Below are 19,820 nucleotides of genomic sequence, written 5' to 3'. Positions count from 1 at the left end.
TGCGTAATTCGCACACGATTCAACACACTGTATTACACACGAAATAAGAATGATTACTAATAAACTTAAACTAAGTAGTATACCAAACCAAAGAATATTAAACACAGGTGGGTATAAAATTGTTTTCTATTAGGGACCACAATTGTATGTTATTAACCAACCACTCTTGGATAATCCCATTCAAAAGCAATTGGTCACTTTCTTATATCTATGAACAGACCATACATACAAATGTTGTTTCTCTAAAAAATACTAGTTTTGGTTAGTCATTCGAAGATTAAGTAAAAGATATAGGCAACGGCATTTGAATTTGATGCTACAGGGTGTTGAAAATAAACGTTCGTTTAAAATTGAAAAATATCGATTTTTTTTTAAGGGCACATGCTATATCGTCGGTGTACAAGAGAAAGTGGCCAAGTTCAAATTTTCTAGAATTTAATTTGTAACAGTAAAATGTTCAAAACCTTTTTTTTTAAATGATTTCCATAAGTTATTATAAGTTATTTTTCTCATTAGTAATTTTTATAGTTTAATAATTTGTTATAATCGTGAATTTGTTATTTAAATAGTTAATGAGGCAATAGACATTTAAACATTTACACTCTATACACCCTAACATACGTTTTACCATTGAGTTGGAAACTAATAATAACCTTCCATTCTTAGATATTCTTATCAATAGAAAATCAGACCTAACATTGGGTCATTGTGCATGGTCACATTACCATCCGGCCCAAAAATCATCGGTTATCAACTCTCTTGTTTACAGGAGCCGTAAAACTATCTCAGTTCCAGTCATCGAACCCAGAATTAAAACACCTTACCTCCGCTCTTCTCTCTAATGATTTCCACATTAAAGATATTAAGCGTTCGATCAAAAAATCCTTCCTTACATTCAAAATATCACTGACCAAAAGTTTTAAAGAAGTATAACGCCAAAACCAGATTTATCACTTGTCCCAAAATCTCGCAACATCTTAGGTCCGTCAAAGACAAACTTCCATTTGCGATGTCAGCAGTTTACAGCATTCCATGCATATGCGGAAAGGAACACCTTGGAGAGACCGGACGAAAAATATCAACTAAACACAATCACAAAACCGGACATGAAATTTTATTCGATAAAACTAAAATTCTTGCATGTAATCCGTTCTTCTACCAACGGAAAATCCGAGAGTCTATAGAAATCTATAAACAACCTAACAATCTTAACCGCGACTCAGGTCTCCACCTGTTACCATTATGGGAATCAGTCATCCGAGACGGTGTTTATTCCCTTCATATAAGCAGGTACAGAGTAAAATGCGAGCCAGTTTCAGTCAAGCTCTGAAGAAGCCAACAGGATGATCGGCGAAACGTCAGTAAGTTCGATTCAGGACAAAAACCAGAAACAACAGAACTTTTGCAAAAAGTAGTTAATAAATGTTAGATGAACAAATTGACGTTAATTTCCTTCGAATAGGAAAATAATAAGTATAGTTATATTATGACTAATAAAACAACACCAGAACAGAAAATAATAATAGGTATATGACTATAATAAAACAATACTTAAGTTAACTATTCAATATTTATTTCCACTACAATAAACTTACAAGAAATAATTGAATTTTATATTTGTAAAAATTTCAAATATTAATAGCTTAAAACTGTTATTATAGGACTTGGTCACTTTCTCTTGTATACCGACGATATACTGTTTATTTACGAAATATTCCAGTTAGAGTTCTCCGAACGATATACCGTTTATGACGTTGAAGACCCGCCTGTTGTAAAGCGGATGGGACCATTCTTTTCAGCACGTGTACCCCAAGCCAGGGCCATATTTAAGATGTTAACCGACAAGAACTGTGCCGTGCTAACTGTTGTATTTTAAGAGTAGGGATTTTTTATTGAACTGTTATATTAGTTCATTCATGCACGGTCCCTACTTGGGATAGCTCGATTTCAACTTGAAATTGATAGGTTGATAGGTTGAGCTCCTATGAAGATGCGGTTTTAAATATTAAATGTTTCTCAAAAATCGATCCCTTGATATGTAGGTCGATTTTGCTCTATCTAGTTAAGAAGTAGCTTTTTCCTGTTGTAACATTTCAATTGCAAGTACCTTGTACAGGGTTATTCAATATATTTTAACACCCACTTAAAGGGTTAATTTTGGAAGATAGAAAAAAAAAAGTGTAGATGCAAAAGTTTGAAGATTTTTGCTCTATTATCTTATGCAATTATCAGAAAAAACACACGACGATCGCAAGATGTCAAAATGACAGCGACATCATTTTTTAATAATGGAATGCCCTATATGTTATTATCTTAATAGTAGTTCTAGTAGATCATTTGGCCGTTTTTAGATATTTAAGTTTAAAAATAATTTTCGTTCGATTTCTGGACAATAGCCATATTGTTTAAAAATGGTCAGGTCTGCCTCGATAGCAACCATATTATCTAAATTTGAAACTAAAGATCATGCAACGTAAGTTAAATAACTTAAAATATTTCAAATAAGTTATACTGAGGAAGAAAAACTGCGAAAAATAAAATTATATTATTCAAACAATAAAAATAATAATTAAAGCTAAACATTTTCCACATAACCTCCATTATTTCTTTTCAATTTCCTAATAATACAAGAGGTGATAAAATCAGTGTTTTCTCTGTTTAGATCTTGTAAAACGATATCACTTGTAAACTTTCAGGCTTATTATGATAAATTTTATTTCGGTTGGACAGTTGGACATTATATGGAGGTGCGCCATCTTGATGCCAAATTAAATTGAACATTTTCTAACAACTGTTTCTTCTTTCTTTTGAGAAATATCTCAAAAACGGCTGAATGAAGTGTTAATAAATTATGTTTTTGAAATCAAGAAAAAAAGATTTACGGTTTAAGAAAATATTACATTTGGAATTCCTTTAAAAAAAAATGATGTTGTCATTTTGACAGCTTACGATCGTCGTTTGTTTTTTCTGAGATTAGCATGAGACAATAGAGCAAAAATCTTCAAAGTCTTGTATTTACACTCCCTTGACATTCTAAATATCCCGTGATTTAATTAAATAGACAGTCTTCTAAAAGGCTTCACTGTTTAGTGGGCGGAATAATTATTTCTTTGATCACACTGAGTTCAGTTTACCCAGCTCAAAAATGACGATTATAAAATAATGATTTTTTCAAACAATTTTTTCGATTTTTTGGTACCTTTAGAGAAATCTGATCCAAAAATGACCGCTTTGCTTTTGGCGACGCCTATGCAGTGTTCCAGCGGATCGGACGACAGGTTCGTGTTGATCAGAGCGGTGACGACGCCGATTTTGGACAACCCCAACCATATCCCGACGTATTCGGGTCGATTTTCCATGAGCAATGCCACGGTGTCCCCTTTCTTGTACCCGAGGGATTTAAAGTAGTGCGAAACCCGGTTGCTAAACTCCTCCACCTGAAATTTTAGTGGCCGCAGAATGATAGGTCGAAAAAATTACTTACGTTAGAGGGACGAGCTTTGGATTGGCGTAAAAACAATTACAGTATGACCAAAAATATAGTCAAAATAAATAAGAACTAAAAGTTCAGATTTTCACGAAATTATATATTTTTGCATGACGATTGTTTCGACAACACCGTGTCTTTATCAAATGTAATATTTACAAACTACCTGCTACTATATCTATATACCGCAAAATGACAATAAAACCTTCATTAGTGTTGTTGTAAGAATTTAAGTAATAATGGAGAGGTATTTCAATCTAAATGATCATTTTGACATTTGAAGATTCATAAAAAAGTTCCACTCTTGATTGACATCATCCATTTCTGTCAAAATTACATCCTTCCACTTTTGTTCTTGTAGACAGTTTATAAAGGTTTGCTTATTTTTTTCTGAAAAGATTCTTTTAAAATGAGTGGTATGTTATCTAAAATTCTCTAAAGGCAATGTAATTTTCTGAGCAGTATGAACAGAAATATCATCATTATCAAATGTAATATTTACAAACTACATGCTACTATACATACCGCAAAATGACAATAAAACCTTAATTAGAGTTGCTGTAAGAATTTAAGTTTAATAATGGAGAGGTATTTCAATCTAAATGATCGTTAGGCAATACATTTGAATGTCTCATTTTGTTAATCTCCATGGCTTTCAATAAATTTAATTTTCTACTTTTTGTGGCCGTATGTAAAATATCAAAACTGTTGTCAAAAATGTGTTTTTCTGTGTTTAAGTGTGTAGCATATTTAGAATCTAGACTATTGTTTTTAAACGCTCTTTTATGTTCGTTAATGCGTTTCTTGAAGGATCTACCTGTTTGTAGAATATCAATTTTGGGACAAGATCCGTATTTCAACCTGTAGACACCTGATTTTTGATATTTTGGACATTTCGTTTTATTGTTTTTTAAAAATTTTCCTATTGTGTTGTTAGTTCTGAAAGCTATTTTTAAACCACACAACTTTTTGTGTTCTGTATTAGGTTTCGGATAAATAGAGTTTACTGTTGTCTGGATTTGTTTTTTATTTATAATTTTATCTATAATGGACGGACTGTAGCCGTTGCTGAGTGCAATTTGTTGTGATATTAAGTTCTTTGTTGTAATTTTCTGTTGAGAGTGGCGTATTAACACGTCTGTGTATAAAAGAGTGAAAAGCAGCCATTTTGTGTGTATACGAGTGATTTGAGCTGTTACGCATGACTGTGTCCGGACACAGTCATACAACACAGAATTTGGAGATCATGTCCCAAAATTTATATCGGACAAACTGGTAAAACATCTAAGAATCTCATTAACAGTTCATTTAAATTCAGAAATGCACCGGTTTCGTCGATAATTTTGATATTTTACATAATGAAACAAAAAGCAAAAAAACTAAATTTTTTGGAGATTAATGTAATGAAATATTTCGATCTATTACTTACTAATGTCAATTCTATCAATTTTATGCTCACTGCTTTTCCTTACTTATACTTCTGATATTTTGAGATCTTTAAAATTTTGTAAAATTCAAGCCTTTGCGGATGATACCCAAATTTCAAAATAAAATATAAAGAATATCTTCTTACTCTCTATGAACGGGCTTAAACTAAAATTAGTAATTATTTTTATTATTATTAAATGCGTCTGAGCTATAACACTGCACCTATAATTAAGAATCTATTATAATACGACCAAAAATGTAGTGCGTTCATTGCTTTGACGTTTTAACTGTTTTACAGTACCTTAACCGCAGACCATCGCAGGACCGTTTATGTTTATTCTGCATTAAGTGGGTCTTGCCTGAGATGGACCGTAACGAATATTTGTGGAAACTTGAAATTTTTATTTGAAACGTAAACGAAGAAATAACACTGCACCAAAATTTAGTGATAGTACCATAAACGTAATTCAGCAAGAGGTAGCTAAAATATCAGTACAAAGCTGGTCTAACTTTGAAAAACCAGTCATAAAATAAGAAAATATTTATCGAGAACGATTAGTAGCGATAGTGACGATTTTTTAAGTTACTGATACTTTATTATTATTATATTTAATATTTTGTATATTAATAACGATACCATTTGCACTATTTTTTTATGTACACGTTTCAAGTATTGCTCGGCGAAAAAGAGTGAAAACATACTTATGTCCCGCTTGTTAGTGTAGGTAGATAAATTCCCAGGACGGTCCTGGAATGGTTAAGGGTAAGGGTTTGCTCGGCAGGGTGTTCTATAAGGGGCTGCGATTTTGCAATAAACAGTAGGCAAAGTAGATCCCGGGGTCGGTTGTGAAAGCACTATATTTCTGGTCGAGGTATACCTGTCGAAATGTCCACTGTCGATCCTCGATATAAAACGCCACTTTGTCCGGATGTTTGTCGACCAACTTCGTAAACAGTTTCGGGATAGTTTCCTGGTTACGTTCCCATTTCCAAATGGTGAAGTTCAGTTGTGCGAATCGGAAACCAGCCCTGAAACCGATCAGTTTCAATCCCATTCTGGGAATCGTACTATAATTAAGCACTATATGCAACGCTATTGTCTGTCTTTCCGACTCATGCTGGTCATCACAGCAATAGCTAAATATTTATTATATGTACACATTCTTAAGTAACTATCAATAAGCATAATAGGTTCTCCTCTGCACTTTATTCTTTGTAATAATAATAATGACTCGAACAGCTGACGATATCATAACATTAAGATCGAGACTGTGTACTACACAAGAAAATAAACTTAATCTAGATTGGTATAATATTTTTGCAAACACTCTTTTCCAGTCCAAAGATATTCACGTCAAACGGCCGTCCATTTGAAAATTTAAACAATTACCAAAAAAGGTTTTTGGAGAGCATTGTTTCTATTCTATATACAAATTTATCACACATCAGGCACAGTAGATCTAGTTTATTTTGTAAATTAATTATTCTTAGAGTGTACCTATATATCCAAAGTTTTACTTTCTGGTTACACTGGTTTAACTGTTTATATGTAATATATTTATCTTGTTTGTACTCTTGCTTGAAATACAAAGGTTTTGCGTTTTTACAAAATTAAAAATATACGTAAGATATATGGTTGACTTGCAATGTTAAATCGCATTTAATATTAAAAAGTTGCTATTATTAAGTGTACAATATAACCTTGCTCACCTTAAAAGGACTTAGATCACTTTCAAAATAAATATTTGTTTTGTTACAAAAAGTGAAAGAGCTTAAAGTACGTCACAGATATCTTTAAAAAAAACATTTAAATTATATTTTTAGATAATAGAAATAAATTTAGGAACAAGTTATTTGTTAACGTACTCAGTATGAAGAAGTGATTTGAAGTAGTTATGGTATTCCAGAAGTATGCACCGCAATAAGTCCATCATGTGTCGGTATTTTAGTGATACTTCTTATACTTTTATATAATGATGGCAAAAAGGAATTTTGAAGACTGTGAAGTGAAGTGAACTCTTTGAAAATTGCGCACTTTGGCTAAAAAAGTAACAACGATCAGCAAAAAAGTGGAATTGTAAGAGAACCTTAGTCAGCTTGACCTTTATTTTGAAGATACTCATAGAAAAAAAAAACATCTAGTTGAAATTTTAAGAACCAAAAGGCATCTGGTAATTAATTAATTAATCATGTACCCTGGTATTTAGTAAGAACGTATATAATTAAAATATCTAATTTTGTCAAATTGTCAAATTTTGGAAACATTAGATTCGTCGATTTTCGCGAATTTCGTTAATTGTTCGAAATTAGCGACCAGGACATTTTGACAACACTGAACTCGTTCCTAATATTACGCCAAGTTTCTGGGGGAATTACACCGAAAACATCTTTCAGATCTTCCGCTGAATTGGGCTTTCAAACATAATTTTTGCTTTTTAGATATTTCCATAGGAAAAAATATAGGGGTGTTAGGTCTGGCGAACGAGCTGGCCATTCACCTTTTAGGAAAAGTGGAAAATTGGCAATTATTTAATTTTTTGTCTCGCGAAAACTGACGTATGCTTTCAAAATTGACATGCGAATAGAACGTCAAAAGACCATTAAAAGGAGGTTTCACATGATCCTTCTTACATTTAAAATGGAGCCCTGCTGTCATTTTGACATATTGTTTTTATGTCAAAAATTTGACGTTTTAATTATACACGTGCCTACCAAATTTCACAGTGCCATTTAGGCGGGCACTGTAAAACAAAAATTATCGGGTTTTAATTTCCTTAGTACTACCCTGGAGCGTATTGATTTAATAGGCCAAAAATAATATTAAGAGTAATATTCCATTTAAAATCGTAGGGAAACCGTTTTTAGTTGCTTTGTTTTGTTCCCGTCAGGACACACTGTATAGGTAAAATTAATTACGCATCAGTGGTGGATCATTTCAAACACTTAATTTAGAAGCCCTCGAAAAACCTAGACGCCAATGCGTGCCACAAGTTTTGCAAGAGACACGTAATGATGATATCATCGTCGCCCTCTTGAACTTCGGTGCCTTCTAAACTATAACATATCTACTGTATCAGATTTCATAAAGTGTTTGTTATCTCTATCGAATTTTTATCGATCAATACGGACGTTCTATGGCGACGTAAGATAACAAATCAGCACCTCTGCACTGTGAACGATTATGGGCAATATAAAAATGTACCTCTTCAGAATATTTATGAGGTTTAAGATAGTGATAGAAGCGTATCTAACTTGACGATAATATCTGATCATTTAGACGCAATTATATTTTGAAATCTTCTGGATTCCTACTGCGTGTTAAGGCTCTGACTAACCTTAGCTTTGTATCTCGATTGGCTTATCACAATAGAAACGGTAATTGTACATTCATCAACATACACAGAAGACTTGGTGAAACCTGATAATAAACGGAGACCAAGGTATAAAAGAATCATTACAAGAGAAGAAAGAATACTTCAAAATGTGGAGGCGGACCCGTCAACGAGTACGAGGAAACTTGCTGTTCAGGGCAGAATTGCTTGCTCTACAGTTTGGGAGTTTTGAATGAAAATAATCTTCGAACCTTTCATGTTCAAAAATCAGGCATTTGTACGAAGGCTACCTTTTATATTTCGGGATTTGTAATAAAAACCTATAAGCTACCAACAAATAGGACTTTATTGATTATCTGATGATCAATACACTTTTGCATCCGGTAAAACCAATCACATTGAGTCGGGCATCTCCAAAACATGCTTTTTAAACGCATCAATCGCTTCTTCTGATGTCAAATATCGTTGCCAACGTAGTTTATTCTTAATGTATGGGAATAGAAAGAAGTCATTAGGTGCTAAATCAGGACTATATGGTGGATGGATCATCAAATCAAATCGGTGAGAGATAGCATTGCCGTCGTGGATTCGTCTTCGACGGTTGGTTTTTCTAATTTCTTCGAAGACTTTCGGCAAACAAATGGTGGTGTACCATTCAGAATTGACTATTTTGCCATTCACCAAAGAAACAGTTGCACCGTGGCCAGTTTTGGTTAGTTTTAGTTTGGTTTGGTGGTTTTGTGGGCTTTGTCTCATTCTGAAAGACCCACACAGTCGACTGCTGCTTACTTTTAAGCTCATATGCATAGATGCATGATTCATCACCTGTCTCGATATCATAGACGTGTTTGGAAGCACCGCGATCGTATTTTTTTAGCATTTCCTTCGACCAATCAACACGAGCCTTTTTTTGAGCTGATGTCAAATTGTGTGGAATCCAACGCAGACAAGTTTTTTTAGCGGCCCGATGTTCAAGCAAATAGTATGTATGCTGGTCCCACTAATGCCCAAAGATATCTCAATCTCATGGAAAAACACATGACGATCCTGCAAAATTAGTTTCCGTACTGCATCAATGTTTCACGAAATTCATCCACATATCAAAAGTTCTAAAGAAGTATAACGTCAAAACCAGATTTACCACTTGTCCAAAAATCTCTCAACATCTTCGGTCCGTCAAAGACAAAATTCCATTTGACATGCCAGGAGTTTGCAGCATTCCATGCATATGCGGCAAGAAAGAGCCTTACGACTAAGACAAATAAACTCATCGGCTGTTGTATTCGATGAAACTAAAATTCTTGCATGTAATCAGTTCTTCTACCAACGAAAAGTCCGAGAGTCTATAGAAATCTATAAACGATCGAACAATCTTAACCGCGAGTCAGGCCTCTTACCTGTCACCAATTTGGGAATCAGTCATCCGAGACGGTGTTTATGCCTCTCATTAGCGCCCTCCTCAAACAATATATAAGCAGGTACAGAGTAAAATACGAGCCAGTTTCAGTCAAGCTCTTCAGAAGCCGACAGGATGATTGGCGAATATAATAATATATAATATAAATAACCGACGCAGGAAGAATCCCGAAGATTTGTAAATAATATTGCAGGGGCCTGTGGAAGTTTCTTAGAAAAATCAATTTCCCCGAGCGGACCCGTACCCACATAAATTTATATCCGCTTCCGGTAATAATCAAAAGCGGTGTCGAGCTCTGTTAACTGTCAATAATAGAGTCTAATTATTTAATTACGTGAGATACGTGAATCGAGCTATCAATTCCTGCAAAATATAAAGTAAATTTATGACACTACTTACAGCAGATCCCGTGGGAGCGTTTTAAACAGGACGTATATCCATCTGTATCTTCTGTTTCCGATAAGAAACGTAGCGAACAGAACAATAAGGGTGACGAACAAAATCTGAAACAATTATTTATGCCAGTCAAGGTGCTAATTTAACTTCAATTAGCAGTATTGAGTATTGTCGATTGTAGCGAAGTTATTTACACTTAAAAAATCAAAAATAAAACAGGGAAACAATTGAAATATTACATTAAGGAATTAATGAATTTTGGGCTAGGTTTATGAAAAGTCAAATTCCGATAATAACGGAGACAAATTCAAAATTTCGTTAAATTTTAAGGACAAAAGTTATTGAATCGGAATTGAGTGTTGATTTAAATCATTAACCAAAAAAGTGTCAATTTTTTTTAGTTTGATTGTGGCAATTAGAATTTAGGAGGCAATTAGTTTAAATCATTTATTGCGACAAAAAAAAGAGGAAAATTTATGACACGGTACTCATAGTTACCTCACATGTTGTAGATTCTCTCTGAATCGCAAATTATATTATTTATACATATTAGGGTGCTTCAAAAATTTTTTTAATTTTTTTTAGCTCTCAAATGTTTCTTTTTCTATGTACTGGCAGCCATTTTTGAAATTTGTAACCCATAAAAATAATAATACTGACTATTCCCGGATTAAAAAATGAATTGAAAAGTATTGAAAATAACGACATTTTAATACTTCCGAATATTTTAAATTCCTTTTCTTATGCAGAATTGAAATTGTCAATTTTTTTAAAATCATTTTTCTAATCAGGGTTAGTTAGGATAAAAATTGTGAGAAATTATGTAAATAAAAAATTATTAGAAGCTATTTCTGAAGAGTTCAAAATTTAGTAGTTTTTAAATGGCGGTAATCTTCTTTTAATGATAATCATACTTTGTTATACGGTTTTGGAAAGCTTCAAGACTCAACTTTAACAATATAAATTTTTTCCATGTTAATTAAATCTGAAAGTAAAATAAAAATAGCGATCCCTTAGAGTTGATCTACAGGGCTCATCTTTGGTGACAATTTTTTTTATTTCATAAAGAAACATTTGAGAGGCTAAGAGCTAAAAAAAAATCTTTTTTAGAGGCACCCTAATACACATATATTAATAATTATTAATTAATATTATATTATATATACAAAAATAGGACGAAATATATTCTCGATCAACTGATTCATACAACATACAATAAGGGAGAACAAACGATGTAAGACAACAAAAAGGACAGTTTAAAACACAATTAGGCAATTTTATTGCCTTCTTCGCGAAAAGAGACCACATATACTTAAAATCCTGTTTTTTCTGAAATGAAGTAATGTACAAAGAGTTCATTATATCATCGGTTTCAAACATTATGAGAAAATGATTAATACAAAAGTTTTAAAGATGCACAATTCGAAATTATTCTAACGTAGGAGGCTCAAAAAAGCATGACGAATGAAACATACATTTTTCAAAATCGAATGTTTGGAATTTTTCTGTACTGGTTTTCACACTCTCCACGCGAGGCGTTGAAAATAAACTTAAATTAAATCTTACAAAAGCCTGCAACTTTTATGAAGTATGTCTTATAGCCATTTTTAAAACTTTACAAATTTTTCCAACATTTACCCTGTAGCATTTAATTAAAATTCAGTTGCATACATCTTTTACTACATCTTGGAATAACGCAAATGTCAAATATGAGTGGAACGCCTTAAAAAATAATTTTTTTGCAAGTTGTAACACTTTAGAAATGTTACGGTATGTCGCGGATTTATAGTTTCTCATTATCGACGCGTAATAAATAACGTAGACCAGTTTTCATCTGTCTCTTTTTTTGTCCCCTTAACCTTCAAGACTATCTTTTATCGATTGTACCAATTTAAATTTAATGGTAGGTTTCATCGTTAATGTTCTCTTTTTTTTGTAAAACATCGGGTTCCTCACACCATCTGAGAGACTGGAAGGTCTGGTACTTCCTGGCGCCCTAAGGATAAATAGTGCTATATTTGCTTTATTATTCGTGCCCCCCCCCCCCTCCCCCCGCGCCAAAACTCTGAGCACTACGGGTAACTAAGCACCTAGCGACCCAGTTTTGCAAGAAATTCAATTTTTTTTTTCCTCTTTCTTATTATTTTTTATTTTATATATATATTTTTTTTCCTTTTCTGACCAGTATTTCGCGTTGATTTTATATATGGTTTAGACCAAGAGGTGCGTGGCAAAGTGTGAAAGTTAGTATTTTTTTAAAAAAAATAAAATTTTGGAAAAATCATTTAGTTTAGGTATGTATTATTATTAATTATTAGACACACTTTTTAAACCACCCTCTATATTTTAAAACAATTTTAAATCCTGCGTCCTAACAGTCCTTACAACTTTTGTATTTGCCATTTTCTCAAAACATTTGAAGCCGACGAAATAATGAACTTTATTCTATGGTTGACTAACCTTAAGCGGCCGATTTTGGGTCCATTTTAAAAACAAAACTTCATGTGAACGTATGAAACTTGAGACGTCTTAACTTTTGATATACACAGTGGTAAAGTTTTCAAAATATCACTTTAGATATTTTAAGAGACATTGTTTACTTTATCACATTTATTTCAAAATGCACTGTCTGCTTTGGCAGACATTGATGGTACGCCACTGATTTTTCTTAAAATAAAATTAAAAAGTCGTGATTGGGAAATCAACTAACCCACGATGTTTTAAGAACATTGCAAGCAATTGCCGGTCATTTACAAGGCAAACAAGTCTGCATGGATGACATCGCAAGTTTTAGAAGAGGAGATACGAAAATGGGATGCAGAATTATTACTTCTCTTAGATAACTGCCCTGCACATGCCCATATTCAAAATCTACGGAATATTGAATTGGCATTTCTTTCAGAAAAAACAACAAGTGTATTACAGCCGATGGACCAGAGCGTAATAAAAAGTCTTAAGAGTCGATAAAGGAAAAGCATTTAAATGATCGACTCCGAAGACAAATTTTCCATGAATATTCTAGATGCAGTCAACTTTATTAGTAAAGCTTGGAACGAGATGCCCGCAGAAACAATTCAACACTCCTATCGTCATGCAGGACTTATTACCGAGACAGAATGCGAACAGGACTAGGAAGATGATCAGCCACTAAGCGAGTGGATAAAGCAGTTTCAAACAACAATTACGTTTACAACTGAGGAGTTGCAAGATTTTATGGTGATAGATCAGGATTTGCCTACAACAGCAGACTTGACAGGGGAGGCCATATTACAACAAGCAAGAAAGGGTGAGGAAGAGCACCAAAAGGACGAAGAAGATGAAGAAGTTGATCTGGGACCACCACCAACCATTCAACAAGCCCTATATTCAGTTAAGAAATTTTTTATGTATCATGGGGAAGAAGCCCCTCTCTAAAAAATGTAGTTCTCAAATATTTATATAAAATGTTCCTAAGTAGATGTTAAAGTATCTATAAAAATAATTAAATATTACAGAATATTACAGAACAGAACAGACACGGTGTTGTCGAACAAATGTCATGTCAAAATATACAATTTCATCAAAATCTGAACTTTTAGTTCTTATTTATTTTGATAAATGGATTTTCATCAAGTAAAAGCCACCTCAGTTCAATTTACGAAAAAAAAAGCAGTCCTTCAATTTCGCTATATAGCGTTTCGACTGTAAATGTGATCTCTTTTGGAGTTCGGAAGAAAGCAAGCAATAAAATTTCAAAAACATCGACCACATAAGAAATGGATTTTTCCTAAACCCAACCGAAAACCCATCAATTTTTTAATATCGAAATTTCGCTTATTAAAGTGTAATTTCCCGTCGTGTGATCTCTTCGAGAGTCCCGAATTACCGCTAATGACATGTATATATTTTCGTAATCAGCAAGCAAAATGACTATCAAATGTTTAACGACAAATATTTTATAAAAAACATATATATATATATATATATATATATATATATATATATATATATATATATATATATATATATATATATATATATATATATATATATATATATATATATATATATATATATATATATATATATATATTTAAATTTGACTTGCAATTGACACTAAGATTTTTAATTTAATTAATTGCTTAATTATTCAAAGCTTCCGATAAATATAGTACATTCAAGATTCGAGTAAATACTTAGTTCACAAAAAAACGTTCCTCTCATGCCTCGTACTAGAAGAGCGGTTATTTTTCTTATATCGTTTTTTTTATATCCTCCGTTTGAATTGCATAAAAAAATCACTTACCATTTTGTCAAACGAGCTTTATGTCATTATTACACTTATTCTATTTCATCCCCCGATACGCGTGGAGGATTTAATCACAAACACACTAGTAAAAATACGCCAATATACGTAGAGGCCAACTCACATACTAACCGGTTCAACGAACGTCAACGCAAGACTACTGGTACTGAGTACTAATTCATTGATCGTCAGCTTGCGGCAGTCTGGTGGGAGGTCAATCTACCCGCATCTAGTTTTTTTTTTAATAGAGGTATATTGCTGTAGGTATTTAAAAATATAACCAAGTAAAGTCTGTTCATGGATATAAGAAAGTGACTAACTGATACGAATTAAGCAAGACCCGGGCAAGCTGTAAGAATGAAATATGGCCGAACAGGTCCGTACTTTGCTTAGAATTTAATTATTTGTGGTTTTGTTAGGAAAGATACTAAACAGTATTTATTTATTTATGTATGTATTTATGATTAAATCTAAAATAAAATTACAAATTATTTTAATTAGCCACTTAAATTACTTAAAATGATTCATATAATATATCAGTATCACTATCGCTATCATCGCCTGTTCTAATTATTATTTGTTCTATATTATTATTATTATTATTATTATTATTATTATATATTATATAATATACAGTGGTAAGGTGGAAAAGCCTTAAAACTGAATGTCCTAGGTTTTTTGCATAATTATCATAGACGTATTCCTTTTATAGATTTAAGCTTTGTAGAGGCTCAATTAATTGCTTTTTGGTATAATCTTCGTGAAAATAAATGTCGTTATTATACTTGTAGTTTTGGATTGTTGCTTTTGTGTCACATGAGGAAGGGGTTTTAGTCAACTGTCCACTGTGATAACTTGCATTTTCCATTACAATGACGTTATTAGGAAGAATGTTTGGAACTAGTTTTTTTTTAACCAAATTTTCCATACAGTGATGTTGGAATTTTCGTCAATGTGGCCGTTTTTTCTAAAGATGCTTGCTTGCAAATAAACATTGTTTATAACTTCCTTAGTCTCAATAGAACAGTGTTTTCTACATTTGGGCGGGAGCATCTCCTGAGATACACTAGACTCGCACATATTTTGCATAATTCGCACACGATTCAACACACGCTGTATTACACACGAAATAAGAATGATTACTAATAAACTTAAACTAAGTAGTATACCAAACCAAAGAATATTAAACACAGGTGGGTATAAAATTGTTTTCTATTAGGGACCACAATTGTATGTTATTAACCAACCACTCTTGGATAATCCCATTCAAAAGCAATTGGTCACTTTCTTATATCTATGAACAGAGCATACCTCTCGAGTTGTTGACATACATATATACGAGGCGACATCGTTAGAATCGGTACAGGCATTTATTTACATAAATATTTTATCATAAAGTCAAATTATAGCTAGGCCTCCATTCATTTCATCCAACAAAAACGTTCAGAGTTTCACAGTTATTTATTATTTCATGACAGCTGTTTCGACAACACCGTGCCTTTATCAAATATAAAATATGACAATATTCCGACATCTATATATACGAGGGGGTATCCATAAAAAACCGGAATTGAATTGCCGCCCGCAGAGCTTGTATAGTGCACCTTTCTGCCGCTAGGTTGTGGATAGTACACCTTATTGCGAGTTCAACGCCACTTTCGTTTTAAATTTAATTTAAATAACTTGTTTTGTTCACTTGCAGAGCCATTTTTGTTATTTCGTTTTTTTCGATGGCAAGTTTAAAAGAACAACGTGCAGCTGTGAAATTTTGTTTTCTGCTCGGTATAAGTGCTGCTGAAACTGTTTCAATGTTAAAAATAGCTTATAAAGACGATGCGATGGGAGAAACTCAAGTGTACCAGTGGTTTGTTCGCTTGAAAAATGGCGATGAGTCAATTGATGACCGACACCTCGTTCTGAATCGACGAAAATATTGAAAAGATTCGAGAGTTTGTACTCACAGACCGTCGACAGACAATTGAACAATTATCAAAGATTAGTCTTGGAGCACGGTTCAGCGAATTTTAACCGAAGATTTGGGAATGAAAAGAGCTGCCAAGTTTGTTCCTCGTTTTCTGACTGACATGCAAAAAGAACATCGAGTTGAAACATGTCGTGCTTTGAATCAACAGCTTGAAACGGATCCAGATTTTCTTTCAAAGATCATTACTGGTGACAAGTCATGGTGCTATGGTTACGATCCAGAAACGAAGCAACAGTCCAGCCAATGGAAGACGTCACTGTCTCCCCGTACAAAAAAATGTCGTCAGGTCAAATCAAACATCAAAATTTTCGACATCAACGGCGTAGTTCATGCAGAGTTCGTTCCACCGGGTGAGACCGCTAATCAAGCTTTTTATCTGGAAGTTTTAAGAAGATTGCGCAACAGCATTCGACAAAAAAGACCCGATTTGTGGCGGACAGGGGACTGGCTCTCTCACCACGATAGTGCACCTGCGCACACAGCCATTTCTGTTAAGCAGTTTTTGGCTAAAAATGGCATGGTTCCTCTGGCCCATGCACCTTACTCGCCTGATCTCGCTCCGTGTGACTTCTTATTTCGACGTATGAAAAGGGAAATGAAAGGACAGCGATTTGACAACATTGAAGAGGTCAAGAAAAAAACGAGGGATGAGCTGTCGGTTATAGCCGAAGATGAATATAAAAAATGTTTCGAACAGTGGAAGCACCGCTGGGACAAATGTATTAGTTGTAATGGCGAGTATTTTGAAGGGGATAAGGTCGTTCTGTGATTTTCAAAACAATATATTGTTTATAAAAAATGATTCCGGTTTTTTTTGGGTACCCCCTCGTACAATCAGAAATATAGTGCCTTTACAACCGACCCCGTGATTAACTTTGCCTGCTGTTTATTACTCTTACCCATTCCGAATTACGTTTATGGTACTATCACTAAATTTTGGTGCAGTGTTATTCCTTCTCATATGCACTTTAAATAATGCGGATTAAATATACAATGATACGGGGGTTATCTCAAGATTTCATGTCCGTTTTGTTGTGCTATCGAATCCATTTTGTGGTCTTTATTAAAATGTTTTATTTTTAATAATTTTAGAAGTTGTTTTTTCGTGTATTCTCGTAAAGAAACTCTTTAATTTCTTCATTATTTTAAGAAGCATTTGGAATTTTTCTAATTTAGGCTCAACGATTCGAGGCATTATCCAACACTATAACAGTATCTGGAGATAGTTTTGGCAACAGTTTATTTTCAAACCAATCCTCAAATATGTCCGCGGTCATGTTTTCACGTAGTCCGCACTTGAATCTTTGACGTTATTGGCAGATAAAAATAAGGCATCTTCCACCCAACCATTTTTGGATCCAGCATGAAGAATGAAATAATGTTTAAGTGTCAGTAATTTTTCACGCAGTTCTTCTAAAGTTAAAACACTATTCACTTCATAACTTTGGAACTTCGGTCATGTCACGTGCTGCTCCTGCTTACACTACTGGATTTCTTATAAAATTGTAAACATTCAAAACAATTTGTTTAGCATCCGAAGGCAAATGGATCAGTTTTTTTATTTGCTGAGGTAGTTCGTCTTCTAAATTGTCATCAGGTTCGACTACCATCTCCACTTCGTCTGCGGTTAAGGTAAAATACTTAAAACGTCAAAGCATAAACGCACTATATTTTTGGTCGTATTATAATAGATTCCTCATTATAGGTGCATAATATAATATAATATAAAAATAATAGCTATCAAAGAAAAGACAAACGATACTTTAACAATGCTCTGCTAATACTATAAAAAATTTACCTAAATATATTATTGCAATTATACCCGTGGAAATAAGTTAAAGGAAAAACAAATTACATTCATTATAGTAACTTTTAGGTTATAACGGTGCAAGAGAATTAATTACTAATTTTAATTTAAGCCCGTTAATAGGGAGTAAGAAGATATTCTTTATATTTTATTTTGAAATTACGTAACGACATGTCAAGAAACTGGTTACACTATTATGATGTGGCATAGTTAGTTTTTCATTAATTCTAATATTAATATTGTGGACAGTGTTACGAAAGGCAAACGAATTTTGAAATATTTTTTTTAGGTGTTCTTTGACTCTAAGTTTCGTGTCTAAGATAACTCCCATATTCTTGGCACAATTTTTAAAATTTAATTTTGAGTTGCCGATCACCATATTCGAAGGTCAAATTTGGGTATCATCCGCAAAGGCTTGAATTTTACAGAATTTTAAAGATCTCAAAATATCAGAAACATAAGTAAGGAGAAGCAGTGGACCTAAAATCGATAGAATTTACATTGGTAAGTAATAGATTGGAATATCTCATTATATTAATCTCCAACAAATTTAGATTTTTGCTTTTTTTTCATTACGTAAAATATCAAAATTATCGTCAAACCAGTGCATTTCTTAATTTAATGTTAATGAATTTCTTAGATGTTCTACCAGTTTGTCCGATATAAATTTTGGGACATGATCGACATTTCAACTTGTAGACTCCGGACTTTTGATTTAGTTTTATTGTTTTTTAAAAGTTTTCCAATGGTGTTTTCAGTTTTAAAAGCTATCTTAACACCAAATTTAGATAGGATTTGGGTTCGAGACTTAATATGGGATAGATAGATTTCCGATTTATTTGAAATTGTTTTTTAGTTATAATCTTTTTTATCAAAGAAGTTTCGTAACCATTATTAAATGCTATTTGTTTTATAATATTTAATTTTTTTTCAAAATTTTCTGTGGTAAATGGTATATTAAGTAATCTGCGGATCAAAGAATAAAAGGTAGCCATTTTGTGTGTGAGGGTTTATGGTAAATGGAAAAATCTAATTTGTTCTGCAATTTAATTATAAGTTTAGAAAAATTAAAGAGTTATTTAGTCTCTATGATAAATTTTATACGCTTAAACATCATCTACGTATCTATACCAGCAAAGATATCTTTTGTAGTGGATTAAGTGGGTTAAGTGTGTTTGCCATAATAAATCCTTCTTTAGCAATATAAAATGGCCAAAAATAATTTTGGTTTAAACAAAATATTGAACTATTGAACAAGTCTTGTTTTATGATAGGAATGACTTGTCTTTCAGTTAGAATATTGTCTGTTATGTGTATCTTTTGTTATTATTATACTAGAATTGCCTTAGTACGAATTTTAGTGTGAATTCAAAAATGTTTATTAATCTTGTCGAAAGTTTAATTAATGGTGCTGTTGCAAAAGAAACTGCATGCCTAATTGGCAGCATATCCAGTTTGTGTAATTTAATTAAAGAATATAATTTTGGTGGTTCAGGATCATTGAAAAGTGATGAACTGTGAAAATCTGAACATTTTTTCTTCGAATTTAATTCTGTTAAATGGATTTTCATCATGTTATGAAGTGTTTTATTTCCTTTTAGCAATTTTGCGCCAAGAACCGAAAATACATGATAGAAAAGCATTTTTTAACCCTTTACGTGATTTTTGAAACGCTTAATGTCTT

General features: G+C 32.9%; 1 protein-coding gene across 1 annotated transcript in view; it reads right to left on the bottom strand.

Annotated features, from left to right (window-relative positions):
- Positions 1 to 14,604, bottom strand: part of LOC132697278 (long-chain fatty acid transport protein 4-like) — a 32,341-nt gene extending 17,737 nt beyond the window's left edge. Inside the window, exons 1-4 of the mRNA XM_060662640.1 lie at positions 14,346 to 14,604; positions 10,064 to 10,167; positions 5,794 to 5,944; positions 3,200 to 3,437 (exon numbers count right to left, since the gene is read on the bottom strand). Coding sequence (XP_060518623.1) covers positions 3,200 to 3,437; positions 5,794 to 5,944; positions 10,064 to 10,167; positions 14,346 to 14,348 — 496 coding nt within the window. The 5' untranslated portion in view covers positions 14,349 to 14,604. The remainder of the gene's footprint in view (positions 1 to 3,199; positions 3,438 to 5,793; positions 5,945 to 10,063; positions 10,168 to 14,345) is intronic.
- Positions 14,605 to 19,820: the final 5,216 nt, after the last annotated feature.

This window comes from Cylas formicarius, unplaced genomic scaffold (assembly GCF_029955315.1).
Source record: "Cylas formicarius isolate icCylForm1 unplaced genomic scaffold, icCylForm1.1 PGA_scaffold_10__41_contigs__length_53128322, whole genome shotgun sequence".
Lineage (NCBI taxonomy): Eukaryota > Metazoa > Arthropoda > Insecta > Coleoptera > Brentidae > Cylas > Cylas formicarius.
Note: the sequence above shows the minus strand (reverse complement) of the source record. Positions and strands in the feature narration are given on the sequence as shown.